The sequence below is a fragment of the Nylanderia fulva genome, unplaced genomic scaffold (assembly GCF_048542155.1).
Source record: "Nylanderia fulva isolate GAGA-0341 unplaced genomic scaffold, ASM4854215v1 Scaffold6, whole genome shotgun sequence".
In the NCBI taxonomy this organism is placed as follows: Eukaryota; Metazoa; Arthropoda; class Insecta; order Hymenoptera; family Formicidae; genus Nylanderia; species Nylanderia fulva.
This window is the reverse complement of record NW_028190698.1, coordinates 692,835-706,575: the sequence shown is the minus strand read 5'-3', so window position 1 is coordinate 706,575 and position 13,741 is coordinate 692,835. Positions and strand designations below refer to the sequence as shown.

The window sequence follows — 13,741 nt, the reverse complement described above, 5'->3', positions numbered from 1 at the left end:
TATATATAATATATATATGATATAAGTAATTTCCGAAATTAAGATATACTCTGTTCCAGGGCACACGTTAAACGGCCAGCCATTGCTGGAATTCCCGATGTCGAGCGGCGAACCGGCATTGGAACCTCTGAGAATCAAGAGGGCCACCCTGTGGGCGAGAGTCGAGCTTAAGCACTCTCATCACTATCAGCATCATCGTCACAATCAAATCAACCAAAGAAACATCACTCTCTGGGTGTTTAGAGTCCATTGCGGTAACACGACGCATCTTCGAGGCAAGGTAATTTGCCTTACAATCATATATTTGGTTCATCGTGCCTTCTTACTTCCTCAATCATAAATTTGACTAACTTTAATCAATCGTGTTCTTTTTTATATTTTTTAAAAGAGGAAATCTAAAAAATTATAATTCTTAGAATAAATCTCTATGTCTAAGACGAGCGGTTTAATTTATTTAGGAGCTTGGTCAACATCTGGAGATGGTAACATCTCTCGTAATGAACGTCGGCCAGCTCGGCTGGCAGAAATTCGACGTGACGAAAGTCGTCAGCAGATGGTATACGACGAGCTACTCGAAGGATAAGCTGACGTTGCTCGTCGATTGCAGCGGATGCGGCTCCCACGTCCACGTATCAACCTTCGACGGGTATTCACCGCACGTGATCGAGTCGTCCCTAAATACAAAAGGTAATCCGCGATGAATCGATGATCGGATGCGTTCCTCGAACCATCTCTGCGAACATCATCCTGAAAACTAGCTATACATTTTTTCAAATTATTAGTTAATTACTGATGAGACAAACAAAATTTAATAAAAAGATATCAACACATAATATACCACATTAATATTGAAAAATTAAGATTCTACCTAATTTTGAAACTGATAGGACATTTTGATCAGTTTGAGCTCGTCGTTAATAAATATTCCTCTAGTCCGACGTAACTGATCAATAATTCTACGAGTCTATAATTCGCTGTCATTACTTTTATCTTATTTATATAAGCGCGTGGAAGCGTTCGGTAGAATTCGAATAGTATTTAGTAATATATATATAAATGTGTCTTTCAGGCACAGAACACGATTCGGATAGGCCGTTTCTAGTCGTGCGTACGGATCCTGCGGCCGTAAAGCGTGTAAGAAGACGAGCGATCGAATGCAGCGGTGCGATAAAAGGCCAATGCTGCAAAGAACGATTCTACGTGAGCTTCTCTCAGCTGGGATGGGATGACTGGATCATTGCTCCTCAGGGGTAAATACGCAATAATCAGTCGTACTATAATATATATCAGTCCTATCCATGGGCGTCCGCAGGACGCTTCAAATTTTTTTGCATTACACGTGCAGGCAAAGTGGCACTTTGTGTGCGTGTTTTCTTCGAATAAGCCGCATTCAAAGCCATTACCTACGGCTGAGCCGCGTTTAAAGTCATTGCCTACGGCTAAAGCCGTGGGCAATACATTGCCCACAGCTTCAGCCGTGGACAATGACTTTGAACGCGGCTATTCCCGCACCGTGCCGTCGCAAAATGGCGGCGTGCGATCGGCCACCTCGCGCACAGAAAACGCGCACAAAGCCACTTTGCCCGCACTTGTAATACAAAATAGTATATGTATCACGTGCGGATTGACAATTGTTCACTTGTGTGGGGTGGTCGCACTCGCCTTCGGCTCGTGCCAATTGTCAACTTTCCGCACTTGATACACAAATACTATTATTTCTTATTTTATGTTCTTTCTTAATTTTTTTGAATTTATTTTCTTTTTGTTATTTTTATTTTTTATGTTAAATACGTAAATAAATTTCAGTGTTTATTCAAAAGGAGAGCAAGTGCTTAATTTTTTTAACCGCTTCCGAGGTAGGGCGTTTCCCATGTTAATTAACCATTCGATTACCTTGACAGATACTACGCCAATTACTGCAGAGGAGACTGCGCGGCCGGTCATAGGACGCCGGACACGTTCCTCAATTACTACACCCACGTAATCGAGGAGTATCGGAAGATGGACCAACTGGCCGGCATGCAACCGTGCTGCGCGCCGCTCAAGTTCTCGCCGATGTCGCTCATCTATTACGGCCCGGATTCGAATATCATCAAGAGAGACCTGCCGAAGATGGTGGTGGACGAGTGCGGTTGTCCTTAGACCAAGCGAGAGCGCGCGACGTAGAAAGGACGCTCGTAAGAAAGTTTATCGTCTGCCATTTGGCAGTAAAAGTAATTTGCCCTCCCTATCTCGGATACCTCGATCCGGCAAATCGATCCAGAAACCGTCCGAATTCTACGATTGTGGGTGAGACTCGTTTCGCGTTGAAAACGAAAAATCGATCTAGCGCTGCGCTGCGTTCGAACGAAGGTAGACTCCCCTTCGCTGGGAGATGCGGTTTTCTGAAAACGATCGCCCGAGAGTAGACCGGTATGTGCAAAGATAGTCAAAAAGGACTAGGTAATTTTGCTAGATTTACACGCCACGCTGGATGCGATTGCATTTCGGATGCGATTCGCGCGCGCGGCGATAAAATAAAATTGGCCTTTCTAAGGTTCGAGTACGTAGAATAGATTTTACCAGGTGTAATATATATATAAAAGAAAAGAGAGAAGAAAAGAGACACGGCGTCTCAGTTTCAAAGCGTCGTTTACGATATACACACACACATATAAATATAGATATATAATATATTTATCTATATCCGATTTATTTGTACGCGACACCGTAAGAGAAAATGGTGAGGTACGTGAAAAAAAAAAATATTCAGAGTCGGTATTCTTATCCAAGAGTTTAGTCTTTCTTTATTGGTTGCGTGATGAAAGAGAGGAAGAGAGAGAAAACGAGAGAGTGAAAGAGAGAAAAATTTAAATGATTGAAAGTAAAAGACGTGACTTTTACAGTTATATATACATATTATATATATGTACATATATATATATATATATATATATATATATATATATATAATATGTATGTATTATATAAAAATATTATATATATATATATATATATATATATATATATACATATATATAATAAGTAAACATCTCTATATAACACGCACTTGGACGCATTATATACACACGACGTGATTCAACCGAAGTATATAAATATTCGCGTACAGGCGCGTTAAAATATATAAGTGTAAAAATGATAAAAGAACTCAATCTAATTGCCTTGTTTTTTATGCAGAACTTCTGAAAGTATCGAGAAAGTAACGTTGAAAACTAACAAAATGCTGTTTAAAAAAAAGTCAAAAATATACATACATATATACATATACATAATATATATAATATATATGATACACACCTTCAAATACATGTATACGCACGTACACGCAGACACCACGTATACATCTACAATTTACGTCATAAATACACATAAATCCAGAATATGCCGGGGTCGAAAACGCGACGGGGGATGAAAATTACTGAAAAATTATAAAAAGAAATAATTATTATTAATTGTATTTGTGAGAGCAGAAGGTTGACCCCCCAGAATCTATGATATGATACACAGAGTATTGCGAGCGTGCGTATATTTCGAAAATTTTTACGAACAAACACCGATATATGTAATTTGGTAATTCGCAAAAAAAAAAAAATATATATATATATATATATATTATATATATCCGGTTACACATAATTAAACCGAGACTTACACATTTGTGCACCAGATCTTGTACCGTAATGTTAAGAGCAATTTCTTCGCAGTCTCTATCTTCTTCATTCGAATAAAAAAAGAATATACATATATATATATGTATATATATTTAAGTTCTATAACGATTGTATCACCGCTGATATAATAAACTTGCGAAAGTTTATCGAAATGCATGAATCGGAAGAAGAGCTGTGTGTGTCGCTAATCGCGAGATACCAGATTATTAAAAATAATAGGTAAATAATAATTGAACATTGAAAATTTCGGGAGAAAAAAATAAATTTTGAGAGTTTGCAAAGATCAAATAATTAACGAAATAATGAACAATAATACGACAATAAAACGGAGGAAAAAAGTCTCGGAGAGACGATGAGACGACAAATTTTGAGTGATGGCGCACATTCTTTTTCAAAATAGTTGATCAAATGTATCTCGACAAGATACATCGTCTGCATCGCGATTTGTTGTTCCGTAGCGATGTGTGCGATTAAAAAAAAATTGAAAAAGATATAAATGAAATTTTTTTCGTGGGGATAGTCACGTTCGACCCACGCAGCCTTACTGGGCCTTATTAAGGTATCGTCGTACTATTACTAAATTATTATCAAAGTAATGATAAAGCATAAGTAACGGTAATCAAATAGCGGAAAGAGGATAACGATGAAAATAGGATATGGAGAAGGTTGCGAGTGTCGTTATCACATTTGTTCGATCTACGATGTGAAATATGATGAATGAAGAACAGCAAGCAAGAATGAACGAGTCATGAAGAAGCTCATGAGAGAAGAGAGAAAGGTGCGAGGATGCAATCCGCTAAGAAAAGGGTTCGAAAGTAGAAAATTAGAATCGAGTTGCCGAATTGTCCGTTTCCTCGGTGCGATTTCGACTGATCCTTTTTTTTTTAAATTGCTGTGAAGTGCGAATGGAGTATGTGTGCGCGATAAAAGATGGATGAAAAAGCGAGTGATAGGAAGAAAAAAAGGAAAGAAAGAGAGAGAGAGAGAAAGTGAGAAAGTTATAAATACAATTAAGACATTCCGCAGTTCAGCTAGAGAGAAAGGAAAAAAAAACTAATTGCGTCCATAATACAGTTTACGAATGACTTTAAGCAAGCGTATTTCTAGCACTGTTAAGAAATATTTCTTCGAATTCCTCTACTTCTTCATCTTCTACTATATATAACTACTATTATTTCTTTTTTCTACTTAATTCCTTAAAAAGGAGCAGCTCTATATAAATGCGTACAAGTCTCGATAAAGAAAAAAAGCCTTTAACAAGCTCAAGGAGTGTGTTTACGACTACTGTACCGATTTTAATGTATAAAAAATAATATTAACGATGGGTGATGATTATTAAACATAACAGTGACAACAATAATAATATTAATATAATAACAATAATAATAATATTAATAATAATAATGATAATAATATAAATAATAACGGCAACAACAAAGATAATAATAATAACAATAATATTAATATTATTAATGATTATAAAACGGTAATATATAATATATTACTACAAAAATATTACCAATAATAACAACAGCAACAATAATAACAATACTAATAATATGATACTTATTAATAAGTAATAATAATAATGCATAATAATTAAAAATAATAATAATAAGAACAATAATATATAATAAAACTTATTACAATAATATACACAGTAATAATAATAATAATAATAATAATCATAATATAGTACTAATATATAATAATATTAATTATATATTATATATTGATAATATTCATAAATATAATAATACAGTCTAATGAAACAAAAGATAATATAATAATATAATAATAGTAAGAAAGACGCGAAAAAGAAACGGAGTGCAGGCATCAGGGCTGAGCCGACGAAAGTCTACCCTCCTTAATTTAAGAACGAACTCCAAAGGAAGTGAGAGGTATTCGACGCTTTGTGAGTCACTTTGTGATTATTTGAGACGCTGATCTCGTCGATCGATCCGATGGGCGACGATATACGTCACCTTCTCGGCACTGTGTATAAAATTTAAACAGTAAGAGAAAGTAAGAAAAAAAAAGAGAAGAAGAAGAAGATGAAAAAAAAAAAAACAAATTCATAATTCTCCCCCCTCTCGTATTATCGTTTCTGAACTCTATATAGATCGCTTACATGTTACTTGCGCGAGAATAATAAACGAAAAGTCACTATCTCTCAGTATATTCGAGTAGATTAACTCTAACTCTAAATAATTAACTTAAAAAAATGGAAAAATGGAAAAAAACGTCTTTTTTATCTCTCTCTTCCAGTAATTATCCGCTAATTTGGAAGGTGCGATGGTCGCCGCTCTGGATATTATATATATATATATTTATATAAATATACAAATATATATATATATATATATATATATATATATATATATAAATGCGTGCGACGCGCCGCGGAAAACACACACGACGCGATTGACACTTAACATATGTTGCACTGACTTCCGCGGGAAGGGAAATTTTCAAGTTTTCGAGCTTCGAGAAGATGCGACTTTCTTGCGATTGCGTCCGTTTTTGAAACGAACGAACATTTTTTTGTGGAATGTCGCGCGAATCAAGTCAGTCAGTCAATCAAAAAAAAAAAAAAAAAAAAAAAAAACAAACAAAAAAAATATAGGCATCGCCATCGATTCCGGAAATCGGCCGATCTAGAGAAAAATCTATATAGAAGAGACACGACGAGTTTCGAATGAGATATGGCCCCTTCGCAAATCCAATCGCGCTCAAACGACGTAGGGAAAAAGAAAAAATGTTTTACAAGTGTTTGCGAGGAAAGATTGAGCAATTTAGCGCATTTTCGCGGAATAACGAAATATAAATTCGATGCAAAGTGCCCTTGCACTTGAATGCCTTTTTTAGCGAATTCTCGTCTCGGAGCTTGCGCGCATTTTGCGTTTAGCGAGTGTAGTAGTAAATAGCGTGAGTTTTCGAAAAAAAGTACTGATATATTTAATAGCGCGCAGGCGTTTTTTAGGGTACACGCATAATAAAATATAAAAATGTTCATGTCTAACGATACAATTTACGTAGTGCAGGTGAAAGTGCCTTATAACGGTCCTCCACGAACGCGAAGCAAATTCGTTACGCGAATTTTCTCCGGCCGCCGACCAAACGAGCGAATTGTTTTGCGAGGGGGATCGTTCGGAGCCAGTTATAAGATCTGTCGAAAAATTCAACGGTAACACGATTATTTCACCCGTATTTCTGATCGGTTTCCGAAGTCGAAGTCTGCAAATCGAAAACGAGAAACAACATTCGCGCGATGGCTAGAGGCGATTCCGAGTACAGGACGAGATGCAAAAATCGATGGAGAACCAGTATGTATGCATGCGTGTATGTGTGTTCTGTGTGCGTGAACAAAAAAAATAGAGAAAGGTAAATAGTAAAGGAATCGAAGAGAGGAAAGGAAGAGAGAATGCGAGAGAAGAGTTCGTTATGTCCTGCAATATGAATCCAAAATGCGAATTAGAAATTCTAGACTGTAATGTAATATACAATCTAATATACATATAATTTTACAAGATGTAATAATTTATTAAAACGAATCTTACAACGCACACGTATAAATTTTAGAAATTCTTTCAAATTCGGAAAATGCGGATAGTATAGTGATTGAAGGGCGAATCGCCGCTATTCTGTCAAAATTCATGACACGAGTAATATTGGAATCAGATTTCTCAAAAAATCAATAAGAATGTAGCACGGGAAAACATTTTTTTTAGGCAAAGTTTCCGCATTTATCAACTTATGAAACAATTTTATTTTCCAGACTGTAAAAAATTGAAAAAAAAAAGTTATATTTAATAAATATATAATTGCAGGCTGTGTGTGTGTGATAAGGTGATCTAAAGAAGCGAGTACACGAAATACGTAATTGTACATAATTTAAGTTTATGAGAAAAAGAAAGATAAGATGTAAGGGGAGAAAGAGTGAGTGCGAGAAAGGAAACGAAAGAGGAAGCGGAATGTAGTGACGAATATCCCGACAGAGTAAACACGTTGAAAGCGAGTGATACCAAAAGAAAAAAAAATTATATTCTCTCATCTTCTCGAGTTCTTAGTTTCGGCACGGCGTCAGCCGAAAAGTTAAAAAAAAAAAAAAACCAAAAGAGGGAAACAAAAAATGTGTGTCGGTGATTTTTTCGCGTCCGGACGAAGATTTCTTCTTTCTTCCCGTCGCATTTGCTGCAGGGTCAACGCGTCCGTTGCGAGATATTAATTATATATTTCAAAGATGGATGCAATTCCGAAATAAAAACCCCTTAAATATGTCAAATATGTGTGGTCGCAATTTGTTAATTTCTTCGTAAACTGACAAGAAATTCCCGACTCCTCTCGCAAGTTATCCTTACTGCTGATTATTTTTCCTAATCCATTTTTATTTTATGCAATTGAAAATTAGTGAAAATTTAATTTATACATTAATATTACGTATCACAGAGCAGTGTTTTCTCTGCTTATTTTTAAAGATAAAAACACGAAAGAAAGAAGATTTCTACAAGATAAATATTATAGTAAGAAGCGTTGATATCTTCAAACCAAGATTTTCACAACTTTACTTAAAATTTCGAAAATTCAAGTATGTGTTTTTAAATTCCGTATAAAATTAAAAGAATTCCTTTCAGTGTATTCATTTCTTTTTACAGAGCGAATAAATCTCATTTTACAAACATATTTTAATCCACTTATAGAATATATATAGAGTATAAAATAAGATATGTACAATGCTCTATACTTGTATACTGCAGTCCCACATATAACAAGTTTCTCTGTACAGATTTCTCACACACTTCTTTCTTGGCATGATAATGTTACAAGAAGAATGAATCTTCAGTGAGCTGAAATCGTCTTCAACGATTTTTTACGCCGGGGAGATCGAGCTTTTTTCTCTTAGCGTTCGTCTTTGATGTCAGAGCCGGTAAAACACAGCCCTTCGATTCAGGGATCAGAAGCCCTTTGTGCTCCAATCGTCGAATGTACGTGGTATTCGGTATTACAGAGACTGGTCCAAAGTAACGCAATTCCCGCGACCGATTTATTTGCAATCGATCGACTCGATCTCCCTGCGAATTCTCGTTCTCCGCAGCTTCCAGCTTCGCGTTATTATTCTCTCTCCTTTCCTTCATTAACGTCATTTGCCACCTAGAAATCATTTAAATTATTTTTCAATGTCTACGTCAAAATAAATCATAATTTTCCGTGTTCCCAAATTTCGACTGTTGTAATACTGTATTATGTTTTAACGAAAAAAAAATGGAGCGATTAATTCCATTCCAATAATTGAGTATTTTTCGATTCGATATGAAAGCTAAGAATTTGTCATGAAGTAAAATGGATTTGTCATTAATTTCGATTAGACCAACCGTCCAATGCTGCTGCGACAGATTCTGGAAGGCGGTTCCACTTTCCTAGCCGCGAGCGGATTTATTGCGGATTCTTTCGCGACGAGTCGCTGCAACTCGTCGGGAAATCTGTCGGCGAAACCGTCTTGCGAGAAAAACGAATGCTGCAGCAACGCGAAGCACTTTGGCCTGGCATCGGGATCCGTGCGTAGACACTGTGCCAAGAAATCGATCGTCACCGGACTCCACGCGGGAAAGAGATTTCGGAGCGCCATCGCCGCGGATCGCGGTTTACCGGAGACCTGTTCGGCTTTTGCACGTCGAACTAGAAATGTTACGTGGCGACCGCCACCGCTCGTCGGCTGCTTCCCGTAAAGAGGACCTGCTTTCGACAATAGGTCGCCAAATTACAATGCAATTTAATATCTGTCTTGAAAAGTAACAAGAATTTTAGCCCGATATCTTTCATTCTCGGATTACTCAATATTTTATCAATTAAAGTTGCATGAACAAAGAATTAACTCGAGTTGAATAAAACATTAATTTTTTAAAACATTATTTATATTAAATTAGAATTTTGTAATTCTTTGAAAATTTAGAATAACAAAGAAATTTTGATTTTTACGTAGAAATATATTTTTTGGTAATTACAATCGATGACAAATAAAGATAAAAATTAATAATACTTTAATTTAAAAATAAAAGTTCAAAAATAACTAGTGGAAGTTAAAAATGAATACATTTTAAATAAACTCAGCTAAATTATAAATTACGAAATTTTGAACTCTTTTTTGAACCTTCAACCCTGTCAATTGATCATCTTCATCCCCAACTCACCAAAGACCTTCGTGATGCGGTACAGCTGATCGACGTCGCTGTCACCGGGAAAGAGAGGCTGGCCAGTGATCATCTCAGCGTAGATGCAACCGGCCGCCCAGACGTCGATCTCTCTCCCGTATCTGGAGTCGCCGACGAGGAGTTCCGGCGCGCGGTACCATCTCGTCGCCACGTAATCCGTGCAAGATTCATTAGGTCCGGTGATGTAGCGCGCGAAACCGAAATCGCAAAGTTTAATTACGCCGTTTGGAGACACCAGCACGTTCTCGGGTTTGACGTCACGATGCATGATCTGTCAAAAGGCGGATCTCATTTAAGACTTACGTCACTCGAAGCAGAAAAAGAGCGAATTAATTAGACAGATCGATAGAGTATACGGAGCTCTAAATCTTGATATAGACCAGAAAAAAATAATGTTCGAAAAAAATATTTATTATTTAAGAAAATTTATTAAAAATAGAAAGAATGGATTAAATCAAAATATCGAGTAATTGCATATTTGGTCAAACTCAAACACGAAAAGTTTTAGCGTGATGCAAAATGTTGCTCTAATTATAGGGTACTCTATAATTAGAGCAACATTTTGCATAACGCTAAAGCTTTCTGTGTTCGACCAAATGCAGCAGTCACTGTGCACGCGTTTGTTACAATGCTATCATTCATTAAGTATCCGGCCATTGCGTGTTACTCTATATGCGCTGCTTTCTGCAACTTAGAATTTAAGCGTCACGGCCGTGAACTTTACCGTAACGGAGGTGCACTTATATATATTTACCAAAGGTTGCCGTTAAACTACGAAAATACTCCATCTCACGAATTCTGTGTCCTTTTAAATACACAAATTGTTTCATATGACGCAAGAGTGATAATTGACATTTTTATTTTATCACAAACATTTTTAATGATTTATTTTACTTAGAACTTGAAAAAATTAAATTATACGAAACAATCATAATAAATTGTCACGCATACACGTAAAAATTTCGGAAAATATTTTATCGTGCACGGTTTGCGCTTTATTTATTTATTTTTTTTTTTAGGCGTAATATGATACAACATATGTATGTAAATAAATCTAAGATATTATATTACTACGATAACAATTTTCAACGATGGCCTATTTTATACGTCGAAAAAAGCTGCAATATATCTCTTATAAAATGTGCAAATATTTATATATTATAGTTAATATAATTGTATCGTGAAGATTTTGTCTGTTCTAATATAACGAAATATAATTTGACTAAAATTTCACAAGTTTTGCTCACTTTGTGATTGTGACAAAAGTCCAAACCGCGAAGTATTTGAAAAATATGTCGTCTTGCTCTTTCCCAATCAAGACCATCGCCAGCCTTTTCCAATTCATCGAGCACGGTATGATCGAGATACTCGAAAACGAGGTAAAGCCGTTTCTTACGGCGGAAGACTTCAATCATGCTCACAAGATTTTCGTGGCGTAATTTCTGCAGAAAAAAATATGTATATCGATTTGATACGAAGCATCGTCTTAAAATATATAAAGCGCGATCGATTTATGAATTAAAATTAATAAATAGAGATATGAGAGAGTTATTATATAATTGGATTTAATTAAATGAAGAATTTGATTGATGCTCATCTGTACTTTGGCTAAAAATGCATTTTACTCTCTGTCGCAGATTTAATATATAATTTTTCCCAAAATTAATTCGATGCGTACCTTTAACATCCTTATTTCGCGAAATGCCATTTTTCGCACCTGCACGTCCTCTTCTGTCGCCAAGAACTTTTTTATCGCTACTATTTGTCCGGTTTCGCGATGTTTGCATTTCATTACGAGTCCATAACTACCCTCACCTACTATCTCGATATTCTCATATTTCTCCATCTCGTACAATTATCATCGGTAAATAACGTTTATCGTTAGCTGAAAATCGGAGATTTCGTTCACTCAATTTTACATACCAAATAATACATCGAAATAAACTTAGACGTCCATCCATCATTTAATTACATTTAAAATCCATGTTTCTAGACATGTATCGAAAAATTCTAAATTAGATTCATATTTTGATAATTTGTTCTTCTCACCTGTCAGTTGACAATTCTCATCAGTAAATGACGTTTATCGTTCGCTAAAAATCGGAGATTTCGTTCACTCAATTTTATATATCAAATAATACATCGAAAAAACTTAGACGCCCATCCATCATTTAATTACATTTAAAATTCACGTTTCTAGATGTGTATTAAATAATTCTAAATTAGATTAATATTTTGATAATTTGTTCTTCCCACCTGTCAGTTGACAATTCTCATCAGTAAATGACGTTTATCGTTAGCTAAAAATCGGAAATTTCGTTCACTCAATTTTATATACCAAATAATACATCGAAATAAACTTAGACGTCCATCCATCATTCAATTACACTTAAAATTCACGTTTCTAGATGTGTATCCAATAATTCTAAATTAGATTAATATTTTGATAATTTATTCTTCTCACCTGTCAGTTGACGACATCAAGTTTGCAGATGATCGCGCGAAATAACTTTAATGAATTTTCCGATCAAATACCGTCTTATGAGGAAGAAATGTTTAAGACAGGGTGCTTCGGGTAAACTAAAAATACCGGAACAAACAAACGCGATGACGTCTTGATACGATCGGGACAGCCGCAACTCTAGACGCTGACTCGCTCGTCGACGAGCCTCGACTGCCTCGAAGAGTCTCGTGCACGGCCCTCATCGATAATTATCGATCTGCCGGTAATTAGTCAAGGGTGGTCCCCGCTTGACAGGGTACAGGTAAACCGGCTGAAAAGAGGGGTCGAACAGACGGGGTCGCACTTTTCTGCAAAATCAACACTATATATTATTTTTATTTTAATTGTTTGAAAAATGAAAGAAAAGACGAGAACCGAAATTCAAGATTCTACAAATAAATTGAGGACGGAGATGCATGTAAATGCATAAATACTGCATCCCCCCTGAATATATTAGGAAATATTTATATAAAATTTTTGAATTTGGTTAAAAACACATGTATATACACGCGATATAAAATTGATGAAAAGTGACATACAAAATTCTGCAAACAGCTAGAGAGCGAAAATTCGATAAAGCTTGAACTCTCTTCCGGATTACTATACGAAACTTGACTTTGTATAAGATGTGCAAAGGAATGGAATTATTGAAATAAGTAAGCAAGAATTTCGGGTTATTTTGGCTCGATTCTATCGATAGAAACTCGAGTGATCGCGTTCAAACAAATGCAACTTCCCCGCTGTATCGTGTCAAAGACGATTCATCATGACGATTTGTGTTGCCGCAACTCGCTGAGTATAATCGATACACGCGAATAGCAATTGGAGCTTATTTATAGATGAGTTCGGTGACTTTCCTTGATATCGTGACGGCAGACACAGTCGATTGTCCTTAAATCGACACACACATATACATGCACACGATTTCTATTTACTATTATACATAGTATACTATTATACATAGTAAAAATATCATGTTGTACAATGCATGTAATGTGTCATGGCACATTCATCGTTTGCCAGAACTTTCTCATGGATGAACAAATAATAGAGCGTTCGAATAATACAGATATTATGCATGAGAATCCTAATCATTTATGATAAGTATTCGTACAATAAAATACTGTATCAGTTATTTCTAATAATTTATGACATTCTATAGATTTAATAATTAACATATATAAAACTTATTTATTTAAAAATATCTTGATAAACGATAATAATGAGAGAATTCAATAATACAAATATAATATTAACATAGTTGCAACAGCATCTTACAAGTAAAAATTATGTACATAATAGAAATTCGGCGAATAAAATTATGTGCATAATACAGAAATTCGGTGAATTAAAATTAG

The 13,741-nt window shown here is 35.4% G+C and overlaps 2 protein-coding genes across 5 annotated transcripts in view; one reads left to right on the top strand and one right to left on the bottom strand.

Moving 5' to 3' along the window:
- Positions 1–2,884, top strand: part of Actbeta (inhibin subunit beta) — a 31,579-nt gene extending 28,695 nt beyond the window's left edge. Inside the window, exons 2-5 of the mRNA XM_029320381.2 lie at positions 60–280; positions 459–687; positions 1,070–1,250; positions 1,902–2,884. Of these exons, the coding sequence (XP_029176214.1) occupies positions 60–280; positions 459–687; positions 1,070–1,250; positions 1,902–2,142 (872 nt within the window). The 3' untranslated portion in view covers positions 2,143–2,884. The remainder of the gene's footprint in view (positions 1–59; positions 281–458; positions 688–1,069; positions 1,251–1,901) is intronic.
- A 5,404-nt stretch (positions 2,885–8,288) lies between these two features.
- On the bottom strand, positions 8,289–13,492 carry LOC114944511 (cyclin-dependent kinase-like 4). Of its 4 annotated transcripts, none has more exons than XM_029320441.2 (7): positions 12,345–13,492; positions 11,930–12,180; positions 11,559–11,765; positions 11,128–11,322; positions 9,860–10,151; positions 9,044–9,404; positions 8,289–8,822 (listed from the first exon to the last, which is right to left on the bottom strand). In XM_029320441.2, the coding sequence occupies exons 3-7, from the start codon at positions 11,724–11,726 to the stop codon at positions 8,531–8,533; spliced, it is 1,308 nt and encodes a 435-aa protein (XP_029176274.1). In that variant the 5' UTR covers positions 11,727–11,765; positions 11,930–12,180; positions 12,345–13,492; the 3' UTR covers positions 8,289–8,530. The 4 variants fall into 4 exon arrangements, with proteins under 4 accessions (XP_029176274.1, XP_029176276.1, XP_029176278.1 ...); XM_029320443.2 differs by having other exon boundaries at positions 11,930–11,973; XM_029320445.2 differs by lacking the exon at positions 11,930–12,180.
- Between the last annotated feature and the right edge of the window lie 249 nt (positions 13,493–13,741).

What these genes read in the sequence shown, in the direction of transcription:
- LOC114944511 (XM_029320441.2), bottom strand. Translation starts at nt 11,726, where the DNA reads ATGGAGAAATATGAGAATATCGAGATAGTAGGTGAGGGTAGTTATGGA. An exon ending in CCGCATCACGAAGGTCTTTG is followed by an intron (nt 9,405 to 9,859) that starts GTGAGTTGGGGA and finishes TGTCGAAAGCAG; the next exon opens with GTCCTCTTTACGGGAAGCAG. An exon ending in TGTCGCAGCAGCATTGGACG is followed by an intron (nt 8,823 to 9,043) that starts GTTGGTCTAATC and finishes AATGATTTCTAG; the next exon opens with GTGGCAAATGACGTTAATGA.